Source organism: Cheilinus undulatus, linkage group 20 (genome assembly GCF_018320785.1).
Source record: "Cheilinus undulatus linkage group 20, ASM1832078v1, whole genome shotgun sequence".
In the NCBI taxonomy this organism is placed as follows: domain Eukaryota; kingdom Metazoa; phylum Chordata; class Actinopteri; order Labriformes; family Labridae; genus Cheilinus; species Cheilinus undulatus.
In genome coordinates this window covers 37808620-37830644 of record NC_054884.1, presented here as the reverse complement: position 1 = coordinate 37830644, position 22025 = coordinate 37808620, and the positions used below count along the sequence as shown (strand labels likewise).

The following is a 22025-nucleotide window of genomic DNA, read 5'->3' as shown; positions in this document are numbered from 1 at the left end:
AATTGACTACTCAGAACTGCAGCTCCCTTCTTAAATAAACCCTAACCCTCAAAAAGAAGTTGATATCTATTCCACTGAAGCTTTTACCATCATTTCACACTGGGGTAGCTTGTGGTAAGTCTTGACGAATCATTGTGATAATATGGCTGATAATCTAATCTGCCATGTGGAAAATGAATTTTACAATATGGGTATGTTTGAGAGGACTGGTTAGTCATAGATAAAACAAACCAAAAAATGTCCAGTAACCAACAGTTGGTCTGATCTCTAATATTTATGATAGAGCATTATGAATAGTTATCAAAGTCAGATCTTGATTAACCAATCACAAGCTTTATTAATCACTCCAGGTGTGTTGCCTCTGTGCAACTACACCTGTGAATAAACACAAACACCCCTCCCACTCCTAAACCGTCTCACACCTGTTGTCAGCCGCCCTCTCACACTCCTCTTTGTCCTTGCTGGTCTCTTCCTCCAGCGTCCAGATGGCGAGCTCGATCTCTTTGTCACGTTCCCGTCGCAGCTCTTCTTTGAGCTCACGCTCACGGCTCAGCAGCCACACTTCCTGTAGACACACAAACACACATGCTGGTTGTCATGACTGTTTCCTGATCTCTAGCACATAGAAACACTAGCATGACCCAGAGTACAGTACATGCGGTTACAGCGTATCCTCTCTCTGGGTAATTATTCACAGAATCTCCTCAGCTCAAGTTCCTGAATCTCTGATGTTTTTATGTTTTTATCACAACCCCACTATCCCATCCAAGTTACAGTTTAACAGAAAATCACAAAGATATCGACACTCTGGTGTACTTGAGGGATCTGGAAATGTGCCTCATTCCTGTGACAACACAGTTACTGTCTACAATACACTCGTACAAACACAATGACGCTGCTTTTATAAACTTCAGTGTCACATCATGTTTACAATAGCTGCACCAGAAATGTAATATCTGCCTGCAATCACAAAAAGAATGGCGGTCTGCTGGCCCAATGAGCTGGGTAATACCAACTGGATACAGCTCAGTTTCAGCTGTCAGCATGTCAACACACCTCTTTTTTCTTGTAGTTTTCTTCCCAGGTCTGCTTTTCGATGTCCAGGCGTTCCTGTAAGGCCTTCAACTCCACCTTAGTAAACAAACAACATTCTGTTAACAAGCCGCAGCCCTGCTAACTTCTTGATGAAGCTTGATCTAGGTGCAGATAAATGAAAATCAAGCCACAAGTTTAAAAAGAACAAACTGATGTAACAGCTCACCTGGTGCCTCCTCTCCTGCTCCTCTCTGGTCTTGTCCAGCTCCTCTCTGAGAGTTCGTCCAGCCAGGGAGCTGTTCTCCTCTAACTGCCTCCTAAGATCCTCCAGTTCAGCTCGCTGCCTAGAGGACAGGGACAAAAAAAAGCTCTGAGAAGGAAAACCAGGCATACGATACCCTCATTCTTACCATTTCTGCTATAACTGCCAGACGGTATCATCATCAGTACTTCGAATGGCAGTAAATACAGAAGTCAGACAGGTAAGAGTGATTTTCAAGACGTTTTTTTCTGGTGCCTTCCAAGAATACTGACGGCACTTACAGTTTCTAGCAATGTTTTTATTCTAAGTTTTACATTTTTGTTTAAACATAAGAAAGATGTTAACAGAACCCCCTGACAGCATGCAATGGGAGCACATGTTGGTGACAAATCATTGTATTTCAGTTGTTTTCTACTGGTGTCCTAACACATATGATCAATTCAGTCCTAATCAGGGAAATGAGCTTGTTTTACCCCAGTGCCCAGCTTTGATTTTCCTCTCTGTCACTTGTATGAACATGGATTAGGAAAAGGGAGATCTACATGGTGCTGGAGGTCTCCTACAGAAATAATCTTGATTAGAAAGTCATTCCTGCTCTTGTCATGATGATTCAAGAACTGTCTGACAGAATGGAAAAATGCTCCAAAGTTGAGGATTCTACTTGTGGTTCTGCTCTCACTGCGAGAATGCCTGGTGTCGTACAATGGAAATATAAAATGTGTCAGAAATCCATCCGACCGGTCAGGAGCAGCTGGTCGGGCTGTAGTAGAGTCTGACTGAAAGACGGCACGACTTCCAAGTGTGTCGTGCAACTCAAATTCCTGTCTGAATCAGATTAAAATGGTAGAGTACACCTGGCTTTACCCAGTCCTACCCAGCAGATAAATCACAGCACTTGTGAGCTCCTCATGTTACATTTTTAAGGAGGTGCACTTCGGCATGTGCATAAGCCTCCATGTAGAGCTCAGGAGGCTGTGTGGACCTGGAATCAATGCATGGATATGGGGCAAAAGAAAAATCAGGCTTTATTTATACTCTAATTTGTGTTAAAATAGAGGCACAACTATTCAGCTGTCATGAAAGATAGTTCATACACCGGCATGTTGTAAGGAAAAATTGCTAGACCCAAGCCACAACCTCCAGAGTCAAAATCCAACCCAAATGTAGAAGTGCAATAAACTGGAGTTCTTCAAATGCCCATTTTAGGCTGGCTGCAAAAGGCCCCAGAGGTCTCATTAACACCCGTGTCATCCTGGTATAAAAACAGTCACTCATGAATATACTGGTACACACTGGAAGCTTTAAAGGATGGGATTAATGCTCAATAAGCTGGTTGTATTGTAGCTGTTTACCAGACAGCTATGGCTCACCTCAGCTTCAGGTAGCTTAAAAGAGCATCTTGAATTGGGCCTCACCTTGCAGCCAGCTGAGCCAGCCTCTCTTTCTCATCAGCCACCTCCTTATAAAGACGCCTCCTCTGCTGCTGCAGGGACAGTTCCTCCTCCTGAAGCTGTTTCTCATACCTAACACAAAAGAAAGGACACACACTGTTTTAGATAACCTGTTTAAATGACTGAGCACACAAGTAAAAAGAAAAAAAAAAAAACAGGTTAGAAGTTTACAGACTCTCCATCGTATCTAGTGTGGATGTAAGTTAAAGTAAATCTTGCCTACCTCTGTTTGGCTAGCTCCCTCTCTTTCTGACACTGCTCCTCTTTCTCTCTTTCCAGCTGCTGGCGGAGCTCCTCACACTGACGGACATAGCGCTGAGCGGCCCGCTCATCCGCCTGCAGCAGCTCTGCCTCGTGGAGCGTCCTCAGCTTCTTCAGCTCCTGTTTGTGCTTCGAAATCAGCATCTGGATCTCTGGCTCCAGGCCTGTGGGACCACAAGGAACAGAGAAGAGCTCATGCTGTGAGGCTCGTCTGGGCTTGTTTACAGCATGTTTACTGAGCTCTGAGCTAAATTTACAGAGAAACAAAGCCAATGATACCCGGTCTTTCACGTAATAATCCTTGGTATTTGCGGTTGTAGTTACAGTCAGGCAGGTTTATTTTTGGTCTGACCATTTAAAACTGAATTAAATACACTAAAGCTGCAATTACTGTGTAAAGACAAACAATTCAGTCTTCTCACTCTGGGGACTGTAAAAAACACTTTGTCAGTGCAGGTTAACCATTGAGTATGACAGGAAGTTTGCTGTATCACAGGCATTTTAAACCTTTCTTACTCTGTTCATGCTGTTTTTAGTGATCCAGGAGAGCCAAATACAGGGCAGAACAATACTGGACAAACCCAAACCGCAGTACTATCCTTCTTTGTCATACATATTGGAGTTTTTCAAAGGAAATACCAAATAAATGTCTCCTGTAGCTTGTACATTTTAACATGCAGCTGACCGCATGCTCAGTGGTCACTTCTTACCTGATGATAATATAATAAAAAGACTTTCGTTATAGATTAAGATAGAAAACTCACAACTGTAGTTTCCATCAAGCAAGACCACTGGTGACATGATGTACTATGTAAATACTACGATGAGGCCATCAAACATGCACATAATGCAACTGTATTCATAAAGCCGACCCTTTTAAGCCCTGGCAAATGCCAAAGTTCTTCGGTTACATCACATGCATAAACCTAATTTCTCTGGGTTTTATCAGTGAAACAATAAAAATTGATGATTTTTGATAGCAGTGTACCACTTTTTCATTTGTGTGTGTCCTGGGGGGTTAACTCTTCTTAGACACATGTAGGGGCCTCCACAAAAATGTTAGGTACTGCTTTAGTTGATAATGAACAGCTGTTGTGCTTGCATGCATGTTTTCTGTAAAACTACCATCTGTTGGAAGTTGAAAATAAGGATTAACGGTAAAAACAAACTTCAGGAATGTCTCCTTAAACACCCAACTGAAAAAATACGTACAAGGTACTAGGAGATATGCACCTTTCCCCCAAATTTTTATCCCTGTCAAAACCTGATGCCAATTTGGTTCGAGGGCACCAGGTTTGCTGCACTGACAGTAAACTTCTTTGTTTTAGATGCAGACAGGAGAAGTTACCCCAGAGGGAGATCCTTAGGATGTGTTTGTGTTTGAACCCTGATGTTTACAGAGCTGTTAGTGATCTCAGATTTCCTCTGTAACTGAGGATGTGTTTACGCTACCTTTGACAGTGATCTCTTTAATCTTCTTGGTTTTTTCGTCAATCCATTTCTCCCTGCGGATCTTCTCTGTGGCGCTCATTAACTCTTTCAGCTTCTTGATTTCCTGTTGGGGGAGATTTAGAGGAAGATTCAGTCTTGTGGGGGTTTGGAGCTCTGGGTTTAGTCTTCATGTGACAAAAACAGTGAAAAATTCAAGGGGTGTGAATACAAGACAATAAAGGTAGGAAGTGAGAGGAAGAGGCTAATGCAAAGTTTGGGCAAGACAAGATAAAAATGAGTGATTTGATTTAGGGCTTTTCATCTGAATCTAAAAGTGAGAAGAATGAGGAGACTCACATGCAGACAGTCTTTCCAACAGAGGTTGAGAGTGACACACAAATGAAAAATGAGTGAGAGATGATTGTGCCAAGGATGACTGGATTAGAGGAGGAAATAAAAGTTACCTCACACAAGGGACCCAGAATTTGCCACACCTGAAAGCCAGAAGAATCACAAACACAAGGACGAAAACAGACAATGAAGAAGGAGGAGGGGAAAAACAGAGACAAGGCGGTTAAACTGAGGCAGCACTGCAAGAAAGCAAGACGATCTCACAAGATGCAAAGCAGAAGAAGAGAAGCAGAAGTTATTCAACATGCCAACTCTTCTGACAAACGTGGTTATATCAGCTCACCATCTCATGTTGCTCTTGCATTTGTGCAATCTTCTTGGTGTATTTTTGGTCCACCTGCTTCAGTTCTCCCACCACCCCTTCACAGCGCTCGCTCAAAGCCTTTTTATCATTGATCAGCTGATTAAAGACAGGAGGGGTTTCAGATCACCAGGGAAAGCAGGAACCACATGAAGGAAAGGTGAAACCAAGGTGAGTGTTTGTACCTGATCAATAAAAGTGAGGTGTCTCTGGATGGTGGCTTCATATTGTTCCTTCTGGAGCTGGAAATTTCTGCCCAGCTCCTTCTCTGTTTCCTTCACATGCCTGGCTGTCAGCTCCCTCTGCTGGGCCTGATGGGTAAGAAGATGAAAATGATGAGCACACTGGACCAGGTGCTTTAGTCTGCAGCAGTCTACAAAGTCAAAGACCAGCGATGTTTCCCAAACTTAGACCCTACTCTAGAAGCTGCTCAGGTATTCTAAAATCCACCCAAGTATAATTGCTGACCTTTAACTAAACATTTAGCATCTTTATGCTACATCTGTTGAACACTGACAGAAAGGCAGAGCTAAGAAATGACACAGCAAAACATAATATGATATTTTATAACATGGCTTAATACAAGTATGGTAAAGCAACGCCCCAGCACCAAAGTACTGAACTATAAATCCCCCCTCACCAGTGCAGTCTGTAGCATGTTCACAGTTCGTTTCTTCTCCTCCAGCTCCAGTTTGATTCTCATCATGGACCCGGTGATTTCAGCAGCGGTGGCAGACGCCTGCTCGACACCGATCAGCTCCTCCTCTGACAGCACAGCCTGAGGTCACACAGAAACAGAGACACAGTGAAGACAATCACATCTGGACAAACATGATGAAGCATCTTCCACAGTCTGACATTTAGCTGAAAGAGCCTCACCATTTAAAAGGAAATACAGTGATGATAATCTAATGCTATGAGACAAACATGAAACAATGAAGCTACTGAACAGTCAGCCTCAACACTGACACTGACCTCTCTGTGTGACCCCGAGGTAACGGAGCGTGGTCGCTCCTGTTCAGACTTCTCCATCTCATCCAGAAAGCTCATGATGCTCTGCAGCTTGGCCTCAGAGAGCAGGGCGCCCCCATCTGGCAGAGCAGGGTGGTGGCTCAGCTGGCCATGGCGCTCCAGGTTGTCTGTGGTCAGAGAGTTGGAGTCTCCGTCCTGTCACAGCACAAATAGGAGTGAGACAAGTTACAGTCATGTCCGTTCTGTTTGAGAGAAAACCGAAATTTCAGGGCCTTTTTCCACAGCAGACTTTTTATGGGCTCTTCTCACCAGCGTTCCTTGTTGATATGTTACAAAAAAATAATCCCACTTTCCTCAGTAGAATCTGGAATTGTTTTAAAACAGCTCTGAGTGCTTCGTGTTTTCATACTTTAAGGAAATATCACAGAATACATGAAGGCAGTGTCAAGGAATCCTGTCTCAACACAGGCAGCAGCTGAAGAGCTAAGTGACATTGACAAGCACAGCAATGTTTCAAATGTTGAACGGTTTTTAATCATCACTTCAAGTGACAAAAACAGCTGACGCTGAGGGCGTTTTTTTCTAACCAGGCCCCTGAACGTTCAGAACGCTGGACTACACTGGTTTTGAAATGAAAATAAGCACTCCAGCACTAAAATCCATCAATGGACACAGACCCTTAGAGGGTAGGGAATTATAAATCCATTGAATGCTGTGTAAATTTGCGATGCTGGGCAATGGAAAGCAAAATCGAACACTTGCATGCTTTTAGGACACCATGCAATTAGTCAATAAAGCTCAGACAACAAACAGAAACAAGCAAGCTTCCTGTGCTGTAAATCCAGACCCCAGAACAGATGCTATGTTTTAATCTTGAATCCAAAGAATTTCTCTTAGCTGACAGATTACTTTAAAGCAGACTGACCTCGTCTATCCAGGCATATTTCTCTTTGTGATAACACTTTGGCTCCGACAGCCTCTCTGGCTCCTCCTCTAACAGCTTTAGGGTGTCCAGCAGCTCGTTGAGAGTCGTTTTAGATGGCGCCCTGCTGGACGAAGCTCCTGGTCGCTGATCCTCAACGCTAACAGACCTCTGCAGGATCTCCTGTAGTGTGGACATCACAATCATGCTCATAATGGAACAAAACAGAAGATCTTCTTTTAAATTTAAAGTAGCTAATGAAGCTGAAAGATTTCAGGTATTTACCTGGGAACACTGAGAGGCTCTGCAGTTAGACAAAGCTGGAGACACAGCTCTGAAGCTGGAGAGTTCACCTAAGTCTGCAACAACATTCAGATTGGAGTCTGTGGAAACATAAGCCAGCATTGTTCTTAATAATGTGCTTTATAACAACATTATGAGCATAGTTCTGTTTTGCAGTGGGAGGTACTCTCTTTAAAGACAGACAGACTCAGACCTGTGTTCTTAGCCTTCACATCTGTGGGAGACATCAGGCTGTTGTTGCTCGGAGACGCTGGAGTCTTGTTGGTCAGAGATATCTTTGGTGGTTTCTTTCGTCCGACCACACCAGTCTGTCTCACGTTGTCAAGCTCAACCTCTGAGACCCTCTGGGCTCTCTTCTGCTGCAGCTCCTGTAACACAGCAGAGGGAGAAAAAAAAACAATCATTTTTAAATTCACCAGTTTTGAGTGATTAGATTTTAATCTTTTAAATAACCCGGAATCAGAATTTAAAAAACGTACACCAGTAGTGTTGACCTGATTAGCAGACAGGCGTGCCAGACGAGCTTTCTCTTTTCGGAGGAGTTTCCTGTCGTTTTCCTGATGCTGCTCCACAAAAATGTCTACCTCTGCTCTGTTCTCCTGATCCTACATGGGAAAAAAACAGTGTTTCATATCAGTAAAGAGATAAAGTGTGGAGTATCTGAGGAGCTAAGATGCAAAGCTTTTCTTGCCTTACCTGGGAGCAGTGAGAGTCTCTGTGAGCAGACAGCGATGGAGAAACTGCTCTGAAGCTCAGCTCAACAAAGTCAGCCACAATATTCAAATTAGAGTCTGTGGAAACAAATACACACATCACAATTACAACACAAACCTTGCCTTATCTGTGTGTTATTAATGGTCATTTAGACAACCACAGACTCAAACAGACCTGTGTTCTTAGCTTTGATGTCTGTAGGTGACGTAGGGCTGTTGTTGCTCGGTGAGGCTGGACTTTTGTTCGCAGGATTCAACTTTGGAGGCTTCTTTCGTCCGACCACGCCAGTCTGCCTCAGACTTTCCACCTCCAGCTCTGCGGCCTGCTGCACTTCTGTAGCCCGCTGAGCTCTCTTATGCTGCAGCTCCTGTGACAAACCACAAGAGGGAGACAAAGAATTAGGTTGTAAGCCATCATAATCAACCACAGAGAAGAGGAACAGACCTAACAAAGAGACTTTCTGCATTGAGAAACACTACCAAAAATGCCTGTTAACAACCATCAAAGCAATCAAAGTGCAAAAATTTAAGTGGTTTTAATTCTTAAGCTGCTCTGGTGTCCCAAAAGTAGTGAAACATTCAAACAAAAGAAAGTTTACAAAAACTCATGGTGTTAGGAATTTAAAAAGCCTACATCTGAAGCCTAAAAAAAGTACTGTCCCACAACGCTTGAGTATGGTCCGTATCAGTCCTTTTTGGAGTCTCCAGTTTGAAAAGCCTGGATTTTTCCTCATAAAAACAGATGTAAAATCCTTGTTTTCTGTTCTTTTGTTATCATCTTTGAACCTGAACTAGCTAAGACTTCATGCTTTGGTCCAGTTGAGTTTTCCAGCTAATTCCTCCCGGCTGCAGTCATCTACATCAGTTGTTCTCAACTGGTGGGTCGGGACCCAAAAGTGGGTTGCAGAGCCCTTTTCAAAGGGTCTCAGATGTGTTCCAGAAAATAAAAATGACACCAAAAAGTCCACAAAGGTCTTTTTAAACAGGCTTGTTTTGGCCTGCCTCCTAGATTTGTCATGTTTTGTACCATTTGAGGTCCAAACTGTACAATTGTTTAACAAATCTGATTGGTTGGAAAATATCAGAAGTTTGTGTCACAATTTCTCATGAGGAGTTGATGGTTGGTTCTGAGGCTTGACCAGTGGAGAACCACTGATCTACAGGCCTCTGTTTCACTAAAAACAGATTCAGAAAGAAAAACAATATTTTGCTTTTTGTTTTATTTCTGAACACCGGTAGCAGCTAGAGTGAGTCTGATAGAAATGTCAGAGTGTTATCTTTCTGTAGACATCTTGTTTGTGCTTGCCCTCCAAATGGTGCAAACACAGCCTTCTATTTAATTTGGGTGTTCCCAGATAGACATTTTTGACTAATTTTACCCAGAATTCACAGGGGTTAATGCCATGTTTCCCCAATACTGTTCAGCCCTTCTATGAATGTCTTTGTTATGTTTATCACTAAGGTAAAAAATGATCACCTTGATTGCAGCGAGGCGAGCCAGGCGAGCTTTCTCTTCACGAATCCGTCGTCTGTCTTCATCCTTTTTCTGACTGCTGTCCTCCTCTGTTCTCTCTTCCCACTCCTAAAAGAACAAAACAGAAATGTTGTTAAATATAAATTAGTGAACAATAGATATGAACAGGAGTTTGTGGCTCTGGTGAAAGCTAGATACCTTTCTTTTACTAGAAAGGATGCGTTTGAGCACTGCTTGGTTAGTGTGGCGCCTCTTTGCATGGTGTCTGTACCAGCGCTGGATGGTGACTGCTGCCTGGTTCACCTGCTGAATGAACCTTCAGATACACCGGAGAACTACAGTCAGTCTCAGAAGAACATAACCATGAGTGAAAAAGTCAAAGGAAACTGTAGAATCAGTCTGACCTCTCCGCCTCCTCCTCGGTGACCTCCCTCCTACTCGGCAGGATGGGGCTGCCACGCTGTGCTGACACTGGAGATCTGTTGTTGGAGGTGGAGGACGCTGAAGAGAAATTCTTCTGGGACTTTGTCAGCGACCCATTCTCTTGTGAGACCTCGTCGTTTGCTGTGGCCTTTAGGATGTTGCTGCAAGACAAAACTGACATGTCAAAAAAGGGTTGAACAAGCTAAAATGAGACGTTTAATATTTTACTCGGTACAGTGCTGTGCTCTGTCTCCAATCTTTAAAACATAATCTGTCTTTAGATGCTGCATTGCAGCTCTTTCACTTTATGATTGATTTAGTGAGCTTTAAGGTATTTTCCCTGAAAGAAACAGGTTCAAACATGCTCCTATGGGGAGAATGGAGTGAAGTTTAAATTATATTCATCACTTATGAACGTGTGTAGGCTCTGTGATATGATGCGTACAGCATGTGCCAGCCTCTCTTACTGCAGGGCTTCCTTCTGGGGCTTTATTAATATAAAAAATGCAGTTATAAATATATTCTATCGGCTGAAGATCTGAACTTCCTGTGGTGAAAATTCTCAAGAAATAATAACTGAAAAGTCTGCTGAATTAATGATTATTATCTGACAGCTGGTTCCTGTCACTAGTGCAGAGTCCAACTGTGATGTTGCACTGTAATGTCACATGCAAACCCTCTATTTGAAATGTCAGTCCAAGGCCAAACCCAAACAAACTCAAATGCCAGGATGATTTTAGGACATACTTAAAAGACGGCTTCTGGTTGGAGCTCTTGGGTGTGAGCGGCTTCTCCGAGTAGTTGTTGTGTAAGATGGTGGTGACGGAGTTCCCGACAGCTCCTTTGTTGCTCCTGAGGAAAAAAAGGGGAAAGTTTTACTCTGTTGGAGACACATCAGACAGATAAACTGTCAGTCTGATGTTTCAGCATGCATGTAAAGCAGCAAGGATAGTGCTGCTATCTTTCTTCACTTCACCCCCCAAGGTCTCTCAGTAACTGATACTGCACACGCTTTAAACTCATCCCAATCTCAACCCACACTGATTTTTTTTGTAACATTTCATGAAAGAGAAAGTCTGAGTGTGTGGGTGGAATTCCAGAAGGCATTATCAGCAGCAGCGATCAACAGGTATGAAACACGAGACACAGGTAGAGATGTAGAATGCTGCAGTGCAGGTAGTCACCAGGCTGCTGTTTGGCTCTCTCTCATCTATGTGGGCTACTGTGAGAGTGGGTGTGGGTTTCACGGAAGCTGCATACCTGTTGTTGGCAGTAAAAGTGGCAGCCAGAGCGATGCCAGGCTCTCGTTTCTTCAAGCTGGTGGGAGAGTCCACGCTTCCGGTGCTGCGGGGGCTTGAGTGCACAGGGAACGCTCTGGGCTGGTCATCCTTGAGGAGGGAGAAGAACATTTATTAGACCCTGAACCAGGGTGCAGCAGCTACACTACCTAGTTAGATCAGGGGCAGGCAACTTTGCAAAATGAACAAATAAATATTGTTCAGCAGAACTTTACATATTTGGCAATCAGCTGGTGAAATCCTCTACTCCTCCTCATCTTCCAAGTTATCTCATTTTTCACTCCAATCACAATGACAACAATATTTTACAGATGACTTTACACCTGCTAGAAGCTGGATTGAAGAATTAAATCATGGCTTAATCCCATGTTGGACCTATCAAAGCTAGTGCAGCACATTAAACATAGGTAGAGAGTAACTAGGGATGCCCAGTACTGGCTCAAAAAGTGAAATATCCGTGTTGGTAGATATGAAAATAACTAAGTATTTCAAGCTGATATATCAGCTGTACATATCAGCAATACATATCATACACTGGTTTTAAATATCAGCAAAATGTTAAACTGTCCCATCAGGTAAAGGTGGTAGCCTAGAGCAGTGGTTCTTAACCTTTTCAGCCTGCGACCCCAAAATAAAGGTGCCAGAGACCAGGGACCCCCACGGTACCTGAAGGTGGTTGAACACAGCCACGCATAATCAAGAATAGTCATGTGCAAACAAGGCTTCCCATGAAGGGGGGAAAAATGGGAAAGCCTTCTGGGGCCACTGGGGGACTATGGAGGTCAGCAAAATCATGGTTCATTGTAAAGTTGAGCTGTGATAGCCATATTTTTTATTTAACCCAAATAATAACCACTTTTATCAAAGAAACAAATATCATTTTTATTTATTTGTGTAGTAAATAGCCTTCTTAAAAATGTAAATCCCTTACAACAGAATAAAAATGGGTTAAAAATAGCTATAATGGGTCAATAATGGCAAAAATTGGTGGAAAAAGTGGTGAAATTGGATTTTAAAATTAGCAGAAACAGGTTAGAAGTTGCAAAAATTATGTAAGAGTGTCAAAAATTACCCAAAATTGGTTAAAGTGGCAAAATTGACATAAACAGTGGTAAAAGGGGATTAAGAAGTGGCTGCAATGGCTGTAAAGTGACAAAAATGGGCAGAAATTTGGTGAAATGGGATGAAAAATTGAAAAACTGGAAAAAAAAGGGTTAACTAATGCAGAAAAATAGGCAGAATTTGGCAGAAACTGTTTGAACTGGAAAAATATGCATATCAAATTATAAAATGTGGTTAAAGTGAGCAAAAATAGGCATCAAAAGTGGTTAATAGTGGCAATATGGGGTCAACAGAGGCAAAAATAGGCCGAAAGTGGCAAGAATTGATTTAGAAGTGGAAAAAACAGGCAGAAAAAAAAGTGGTGGTAAGGGTTTAAAATGGACAAAAATGGGTTTTAAGTAGCTAACCTGTGTTTAAACTGACAAAATTGATAGGAAAAATATATGAAAACTGGTTAAAATTGAGCAAAATTGGTATAAAGTGGCGATAGTGTAATTTAAATATATTCATATTTTTCAAGTCATTTGGAGACCCCCTCTCAGTGTCTCCAACTTTGAGAACCACTGGCCTAGGGCACCCACACTCAAGGGGTCTCACCTTGAGCCTTGAACACTTCTAATGAAGGCCCAAACATAAAAAAGAGCAAAACTGTTTACTTTCCCACTCAGCTCTCAGCTCATCTTTGCACTGAAGAAACCTGGTGCGTATCTGTAGTGTAAACGGTAATGTTCCAGGCACCAGCTAGAATTTTGCAAAGCTGGAACAACCTGGTGCTGATTGCATATTTTAGGGTCTAAAGAATCAGTTCTGTAAATGTTCTGCAGCATTAGTCTAGTCTAGTCTTAGTCAAAAATCTAGCTTTGCTCTGCCACAGATGATCATTCATCAGCATGTAAATTATAGTGCATGTGGTGTACAATAGATAAAAATACCAGAATGTTCCACGTGGTTCTGTCTGGTGAGGTCTTGCTCAGACTGGCCAGCTTTTTGCGTCCGTCTGAGCCGCTATCAAAGAGGGACAGGTAGTCCTCATTCTGGTCCTGACTGGAAAACACACAAAGAAGCCAGATACATGAGGACAAACACTTCACACAACATCTGGCATTAATAAACGGATCACTGGTGGTGGATTTTCACTATCCAAAGAATCATACCAAATCTATTCATGTTGATGGAGATCATTAAATAGAAAAGCATGCAAATTTTTACACAGCATGTCAAGAAACTCTTGAAATCCAACCCCTGATGCACAGTAGGACATTGTCTTCTCTCAACCAAAACAATTAAAGTCAAACATGGCGTGGCGGGGAATCACGGAACTGATCCCCTGCAATTCCACAACCCCTGTCTGTCTGATGAAAATGATGACAGTTAAGTTTCTTGTTCCAGTGAATGAGACAAAATTATGTAACAGTCTGAGTCAGCCCACAGTGCTACCAGCATATAATACTGTCAGACTATCCATATCCAGCTAATGTTTACTCTCAGTGTTAGCTATCAACTCTACACACAGAAGAGCCCTGGTGTGACAATTTAACTGGTGCTGGATTAACTGGTGATAGTCCTGGCAGGTGTTCTGGAGCTGTGGCTTTTGACAACACTCATTTGCCTTATAAATAACATTAAAGATGCAATTATATCATTCGCTTCCCTATTGTAAGATGTTTTTAGTGCCTGCTGAGACATTAACGTCACAATGAAAGCGACTGCAAGGTCAAGAATCAAGAGCCAGAAATATTTGGAAGTAAAATGTAGGTCACAACTGTGACACGCCAACAGTAACATCTTGTTTAAGGTGTAATATTTCTGTCCAGTACAGCTGTACTTATGAATCTGATGGATTTGGGAATGTTTGTACTAAAACAGTCTAAAGGATGTGCTCAAACATGGACAGGAAGTAAAGTGGAGGGATGTTCTCGCTGTGATAACTCCTCATGCAACCTGTACTCACTCATATTTGATTAAAAGAGACAGTAAAAACATGTGTCATGCCATGCAGGCCGCCATGCAAGACAAATCTTGTTACAATAAAAACAAAGAATTTCTCTGACTTTGAAAACTATCATAACTATCTGAGCAAATGTTAACGCTCAACTGAAAAATCCAACATTAGTCAAGTTGTGTTTCTTCAAACTAATTTAGACGTTTCATTGCAGAAACTCTACAGATTGCACCTTTAATTTAGAAGCACTGAGCAGAACTGTTGAACACAAAGCTGGAGCCCCCAGTTGTGGCTTTTAGTGATTAAATGTTGCACTGACAGCTGCAGAAAAGGGACTCATCCCTTTCTCTCCTCCTCCCCCAAAGTCCTGGAATCTCGTCTGCAGCAGCTGACCGTCTGCTGGGGGAACTCCGCCGTAGATTCCATGTTAATGCGGGCATGCGTGTGCTGATCCTGATGGCCCGTCGTGCTTCCTTCAAATAGCCTCACACACCAGCGCCTCCATGATGAGGCACAGATGTAGGGTGACCTCCTGTCTGGCCCCGCCTCCTCTAATATCTGTGCTGCAGCCTGCCCATGCTGTGCAGGGGGTTTCTGACTGTCTGAGCCAGTATATAAATGAGCGTGTGTGTCTTAGAGGAGGGGGGCAAAGCCAGCTGGCCCAATGAAAAGCAATCTGACAGCACTATTCAGGCAGCACATTCCTCTACTTTGTGCTTTACAAGAGACTGACACACAGAGGGGAGGAAGTGGTGGAGGGGCGCAGAGTAGGGCTGGGAAACATGGAGCTAAAATCATGTCTTAACATCTTCTGGCTGAATAGCAATGCACTCAGTCCTGCATACCTCTTATTGTCTAGCTCTGTCTATCCAGATGCAGGGACACAAGAGTCTTGAGCAGTCTAGTACTGAGCTAAGAGGCTAGCTGAGCCCCTTTAACATATAAATCCTCATTTTGTCACAAATATGCTTTTAATTGAAACAGTGATAGACCATCAACCAAATAAACCTTGTGGGGTGAGTGACTGAGTAATGATGTGCTGTTCAAGAATTAGCCTGTGCTATGAGATGGCTCTTTTATTTGAGCCACTGTAGCTAGCTCCTGTTTGAGTACCAGTTTCCTTTCTGCTGAGGAAATACGGGTACGATCAGAGTTTACTGTGCTAAACTGTGACAGACTGTGCTGAACCTATCTGTTGGACTTTAGCACACCTAACAGCTGATTCAGAGAAAAGATTCATTATTGGCTAGATCAATGGTTCCCAACTCTTTCCCTTAGGTCTCCCCTCAAATCTAAGAAAAGCTTAGACCCCCCAGGACCCACTTAGAGAGGAACACATCCATTTTAATTGTTTTCATTGAAAAAATCTCAGCATAATAGGTCTACAGTAACCTTGCAAAGCAGATGGACACGCCCGTTTCCTTGTTTTTCACTGGTGAATCCATCTTGCAAAGCTCCCATCTGAACCGTTTGGGCCTGGTTAGAAAGTGACAGGACCAATCAGTGACGAGGGGCAGTACTTTCAGGCACAGCAGAGTTGTGACGTAAACAGGCAGCAGCAAGAGCTGGTGCAGTTATGGAGGAAGAGATTAGCGTGGATGCTGCTAAAGCTCAAGTTTTACCATAACTTGATGACATTTTGTCATTAAAGGAAGAACAAAGAACAGCAGTGAGTTGTTTTCTTTTCAAACACGACAAAAGTCAAGTACTTACATGTCCATAGTCGCCATGTTTCACGTTTTTCCTCAGTAGCTGTGCACGCGCAGCTTGATAGCGGCTACGTCACAGGTTTTGTTGCTCTGATTGTCCCGTAGAGATGTGACAGACAGAACGTTCACCCAATCACACTCAGAGTTTCTTTCAAAGCCTCTGCCTTTTCTCAAACGTTTCCTATTGAAGCTTTCCCAGATGGCTGTGTGAAACAAATCCATCTGGCGTGTCAGGTTAGGTCTACAGTACTCACACTTGTTCTTGACAAAAGATCTATGTATAACCTATAGATTATTATAATGGTGTTTAGGGCCACTCCAGAAAAAAAATGTTAGAGAAACTTAATTTTCGGGGACAAAAAGGTTGTTTTTTTTTAAATTTAAAAGTCTTAAATGTACATGAACCAAAACTTAGAATTTCTGAGATTTTAAAGTGGAAAAGACAAAAATCCATCCACTCTTCTCAGTTCAGTTTCTTGTGCATTTTTGACTTCACAGTGTCATAAATTTATGATTTAAAAACTTGAATATTGAGGGGTTTCTAGTAGCAAAATTCATGGCCTTTTAAATCTGGAAAATTTTGATTTTCTCGCAAATTACCAAATCTTAAAGATTGAAATTCTGAGTTGGTTTTCTTGTAAAATGTACCATTTTATAATTGAAAGAATTGGATTTTTTTCTCCCAAGATTTTGACTTTTCCTCAAAAATTCTCTTTATTTTACGCTGTTGTACATTATGTTTCTAATCATGATTTTTTAGAAGTATAATTATCTAATTTTGACAACGTCAAAGCAGACAGGGTCCCACGCCCCCTCCCCTAGCGGTGCCAGGACCCCAGGTTGGGAACCACTGGGCTTGATAATGAGACCTATTGAGCAAACTGGTCTGTTTCATGGTCAGTCATGATATCAAATGCTAACATGGTGGGAATAATCTGCACCGGTATCGGCTAAATTATTATTTAAAACATCCGTATTGGTATCTGTACTTAATTTTTACTAATATAAATACTACTAAATACTATGTAGTTCTTAATATCTCTTATTATAGATACTTCTTTTTATCCAGTGTGAGGCTTGATATCTGCATTTTTATTTTTCAAATCACATAAAGTTTAAGGATGTAAACAATATTGACTTACCCTAAATCTCCTGTAAGAATGTATTAGTATGTCTTAAACTGGATATTCTGCCCAGCCCTAGCAGTGAGTGACCCAATGACGGACTGAGGGGGGTACTGAGGGTATTTAGTTTGTCTTTAAATTTAAAGCCCCTCTGCTCTGCATCCTCAGAGCCGGTGAGAGGAGGGGGGATTGGCGGCAGCTGCCGCACAATAGAACCAGAACGTGCACACACTCTTCTCCTTTCACTGGCTTCTGGTTGAGGGGGGTAACCTGACCTCAAGGTCCTGGCCCTCCCCCTCTAACCTGGGACAAAGCAAGTCCCTGCACCCCGCGACCCTAGCAACAGCCGCCCAGCTTCCTTCTGCCCTTTATCATGCAGCGGCTGGCGCGCCACAACTTCCATTGTCTGACATGCTGCAGCTTCGGGGCTGCCAGCTGTTGCTCAGTGAAGAGAATCACTTCAGTTTTCAGAGCAAAGACTCATGCAGAGATTGTTCCAGACACTCATAATCTAAAACTAGATTTTATTCCAGAAACATGGCCTTCATATTTTAGGTACATGTGAGTAACGTTTAAGGTCATTTGATCTCACTGAATGTAAAGTGTACATTTTCCCCTGGGCTTCACAGCCTTCATGTAACAGCACATAATGTTCTACATGCAGCTTAGTGTGTCAATGTCAGTGATAAGGAATGAGGAAAGCAGCTCTGATTCAGAGACATGAAGGATCCTCACTCAAATACTTCTGCTTTACCAATGAATGCCTTCTAAGTATAAATAGTTTCAGTATCATGAATCAGCAGGCATGTGTGTGTAGTAGTAGTGTGTTTTTACCTTAAAGTGATGTTGGCCTGCTGGTTGACCTGCGTGGTGCTGTTGGACCGCCTGAGGTTCTTAATAGAGCGGGAACTGCCAAAGCTGGTATCGCTCTGTGGATGCAGAAAAATTGAAATTAAATTCACAACATATTCAAACATCTCCCTTCCTTACTGCAACAAAGACCTGAGCTTTTGCAAATATTAAGCACAGTTCTGAAACAAAAAAAGGTTGTTCACATGAAGTCAGAAAAAGCTGAATCGCTGTTCGGTCTGACTAAAAATGGACATTTAAAATACAACATAAAATCATACAAAATTGAATTTCCTGAAGTTGCACCAACATAGCTAAATAATGAGGATGAAGACCTGTTTCCTTTAAATTTAAATACCTCAATCAGACACAAACTAGACTAGGTGTTCTGGCATGCTTCATAGTTTCCATACAGGTCTTTGACCCTGAAGCTGAAGATCGTTGTTTAGCACAGCTTTGGTGGGCTTTGGTCTGACTTCAGATATCATCATGAGAAAACCGTGTGTGTGCAGATGATACTTATGTGTTGTGCTGCAGGATTTGGCAATAATGTACTATTGCAATAAGACTGGACGTCATTACGATTGCAAGACAATCCATAAATGCTATCATAATTCTACTCACATGTTTATCAAGGCCAATGAAAGAATAATGATAGTTTTGAAGTGTGTATACTCAACTCAAAACATGCAAATTAAGTGGCATTAAATAACCTCATAATTCCTAAAGTTTTTACAGTTCTGTTTTCAAAATTAGTTAATATTTTTATTTCAAAAAAATGAAAGGTTTTCCTTTTTTGAATAAATAAATAAAGGTACATAAAATTAGTGGCACTGTTGTCAATTTAAAAGCCTTTCTGCAGGCATTCTTTTAAACTCTCAAGTCTAATAAAAAAAATAATAATTTCAGCCTTTCGTGCAATTATGCTATTGTACAGCCTGACAGTTGCAATTGTGCAGCACTACTTCAGTGGGCCAGTGTGAGTGTGTGTATATGCACTATTTGAGGAGTGACATTTCATGTTAAACATTAAGCATTTTATGCCATCTTTTTCATGTTTTCCTGCAGCTGTTAAGCACTGATATCATCCTGTACTCCTGCAAAAAGGATGACTTTAAGATGCTGTCTTATCAACAATATTTTCCTGCATGCAGCTGATTATGACATATTCTGTTAAATATTTTTAAAAGCAAGTGATGTTATTTCTGCAGCTTTATTCTACAACTGCTGATGAATACTGCAAAATTAGGCAGACGGGATGATCCTCTCTGCCACCACTACCACCCAAGTATGGCTGTCATTTTGTGGGAACTACAGGTGTGCATCATATTTGAACCAAATTGAAGCATACAGAGCATAGAGTAAGTACAAAATGCATGTGAAACTGTATTTTTTGTTCATGCTTTAATCATTTAAGATATAACCTATCAGCAAGATCAAGCAAATATAAAATTCCAATAGTAACTGAGTGAAGGAGATGGCATATAACCTTGCAAAGAAGATGGAGTCGCCTGTTTCTACGTTTCGTACTAAACCCATCTTGCAAAGCTCCCATCTGAACCGACAGGACCAATCAGCATCGAGGGGCAGTACTTTAGGGTGCGACAAAGTCGTGATGTAAGCAAGCAGCAACAAGAGGCCAGTGCAATTATGGTGGAAGACGTTAGCGTGGTTGCTGCTAAAGCACCAGTTTCATCAGAACTTGATGACATTTCTATGTTTAAACAAGAACAAAGAACAGTATTGAGTTGTTTACTTTAAAATTGACAAAAAATTGTGTACTGACATGTCTACAGTCACCATGGTTCACGTTATGCAGCTCTCTATGGAGTTTATTTGTCGGTAGCAGCACACCTTGGTTTGGGGCTACAACATCATGTGTTTTGTTGCTCTGATTGGCCCGTAAAGATGTGGCAGACAGAACATTCATCCAATCACCCTCCAATTTCATCCAATTTCAAAGGCTCTGCCATATCCCAAACGCCATCTATGGGAGGTTTTCCAGATGGATGTGTGAAACCCATCTGTCAGGTTAGATCATAGAGTGGAGCTGGACGAACTTGACTGAACAAATCCACTCTCCTCCAGTGCTTGTTTACTGGGACAAGGACAGGAGTCTGGTTAAAAGGCTTAATCGAGCTATCACTGCAGCTTGACTGTGCATCTAAACATTCTGATTCATGTTAAGCATGGAAAAAAAATAACACTGACAGCTGATATTTAAGCAGATTTGAGTATCATTACACTCTCCAGTAGCACTGCAGTGGTTTTTTAATTTTCCGTAATGTGTTATTATCCCTGAAACCACCTAAAATGTAAAAGAATTTTGATGGAATGAGTGCATTTAGGGGCAAGCTCACCAGTATCTAACACTATATTTTAGCAGGCTTTTCAGCAGAATATAGCTAATAGCTCTCAGTTTTTGTATGTCTCCCATTTATATAGAATGTTATCTGATTTTGTTATTGCAGTCTTTTATTCTTATAACGTCTCCTAAATATTTCTGTCTTTTATTCATTATGATTGCTTTCACAGATGTAGAAGGGGTCTTGATAAAATGCAGTTTAATACTTTGACTGCGCTGTACCTTCAAGTGTACATAACGTCTTTTTGCACATATTACTGCTCTCCACAACAAACGGGACAGTTCTGACTTGCTCTTTCCTGCATCTTGAACTGATTATCTTTGAACAATCTGCACATCAGCACAGAAGCACACATGTGGCGGTGGCGTTACTCACCAGAGTGTTACGTTTCCCTCTGCTGTCACTCGCCACAGACACCGACACAGACCTGGAGAAGCATTTCCCCGGCGACGCACTGCTGGGTCTTTTGGACACGGTGAGCTGGGAGCCCGACAGGGTAAGATCCAAGGCATCTCCAGGGACACCTGTGGGGATGGATGATGGGCTGCGTGTCGTATGCATCCTCTGAAAGGCTGGAATACATTCAAAAAGACCTGGTTATTATAAAACACAATAGGAGACGTGTGCTATTTGCCTGGGGATTCTGTGGTTAGAACCACAACTACAGAGACAATAACAGCCACTTTGCCCTGTCTGTTTAGTCTCCCATGGTAACCAACAACAAAACCACATGTTATTTTTTCCACAGCTGGGACAGAGTGGCAATACGAGAGGATATGACAAGAGAAAATCAAAGTAGGAGCATGTAACCAAGGTAAAGATCCTAAGTGCTTTTGCATGTTATTGACTGAATGTTAATGTGTTAGGTGAGACTATCTGTACATTTCTGAATAAAGGGCACTGTTCCTGAGGCTTATGCTAGTCATTTAGTGAATACTGGCTATAAAATCTGCCTACCTCTGCTGTAAATATTTGCTGTAAAAACAAGTTAGTGGAGTTTTAGGCTTGACCAACAGACCTACATCAGCTGAAGTCTTTTTCTTTCTTCTTCATCATTCATTACACTTTAAAGTCTATCTAAGGACTCATCATCAAACCAGGCTTTATTTAAATATTCATATCAACAAACTTTAATTTGTAACTGTCGGTTATCAGTGAAAATCCAGTAATATGCATCTCAATTATCAATTGATTGAGAATCAGTTGATTTGGCTTACATACTCTGTCTCCATAAGTCACTGATTTTACTTATCAGCCGCCTTTTGAGATAAACCTCAAGAACAATCATTTTCTTAACCATATCAAAATTTATAGCATAAATACCAAGTAATTTAGTCCTACAAAACACACTTTTATTAATGATTTGTGCAACTTAATCAATATATAATGCCATTACTTGATACTTCTTAATGTAAACATGAAAATAAACAGTTTGATGCCATAAACATCGATCAAAAATATAAATTAATGACTTATACATTAACTGAAGCAAAAATACACACATTCACTGTATGCTTATGTGTAGAATAAGCATAAAATTAGGGGTATTATTAATAATAATTCAAAATGGTGCAATATGTAATACAAAATACAATATAATTCAAAATTATTTTAAATATTTACATTTTTACACCCATATACCAAAAGACAAATACATCAAAATTCGCCTAAATCTAAGAAACAACATAAAAATACATACCAAACTTACATAAAGAG

General features: G+C 41.4%; 1 protein-coding gene and 1 long non-coding RNA gene across 5 annotated transcripts in view; one reads left to right on the top strand and one right to left on the bottom strand.

Moving 5' to 3' along the window:
- Nucleotides 1-1395, top strand: part of LOC121528396 — a 98198-nt gene extending 96803 nt beyond the window's left edge. Inside the window, exons 3-4 of the long non-coding RNA XR_005993480.1 lie at nt 1073-1200; nt 1301-1395. This is a non-coding gene — a long non-coding RNA (uncharacterized LOC121528396). The remainder of the gene's footprint in view (nt 1-1072; nt 1201-1300) is intronic.
- cep131 (centrosomal protein 131) overlaps nt 1-22025 on the bottom strand; it is a 28637-nt gene that overhangs the window by 5973 nt on the left and 639 nt on the right. For 2 of the 4 annotated variants that reach the window (XM_041815835.1, XM_041815836.1), the window contains exons 2-26: nt 20685-20881; nt 17929-18023; nt 13252-13363; nt 11220-11347; nt 10707-10811; nt 9941-10120; nt 9735-9852; nt 9540-9644; nt 8238-8430; nt 8046-8140; nt 7829-7954; nt 7543-7717; nt 7332-7429; nt 7050-7229; nt 6128-6319; nt 5793-5930; nt 5338-5463; nt 5135-5251; nt 4905-4934; nt 4462-4564; nt 2972-3173; nt 2713-2820; nt 1262-1379; nt 1057-1131; nt 423-565 (exon numbers count right to left, since the gene is read on the bottom strand). In XM_041815835.1, the coding sequence (XP_041671769.1) occupies nt 423-565; nt 1057-1131; nt 1262-1379; nt 2713-2820; nt 2972-3173; nt 4462-4564; nt 4905-4934; nt 5135-5251; nt 5338-5463; nt 5793-5930; nt 6128-6319; nt 7050-7229; nt 7332-7429; nt 7543-7717; nt 7829-7954; nt 8046-8140; nt 8238-8430; nt 9540-9644; nt 9735-9852; nt 9941-10120; nt 10707-10811; nt 11220-11347; nt 13252-13363; nt 17929-18023; nt 20685-20870 (3248 nt within the window). In that variant the 5' untranslated portion in view covers nt 20871-20881. The remainder of the gene's footprint in view (nt 1-422; nt 566-1056; nt 1132-1261; nt 1380-2712; nt 2821-2971; nt 3174-4461; nt 4565-4904; nt 4935-5134; nt 5252-5337; nt 5464-5792; nt 5931-6127; nt 6320-7049; nt 7230-7331; nt 7430-7542; nt 7718-7828; nt 7955-8045; nt 8141-8237; nt 8431-9539; nt 9645-9734; nt 9853-9940; nt 10121-10706; nt 10812-11219; nt 11348-13251; nt 13364-17928; nt 18024-20684; nt 20882-22025) is intronic. The other 2 variants (XM_041815837.1, XM_041815838.1) reach the window with 2 other exon arrangements.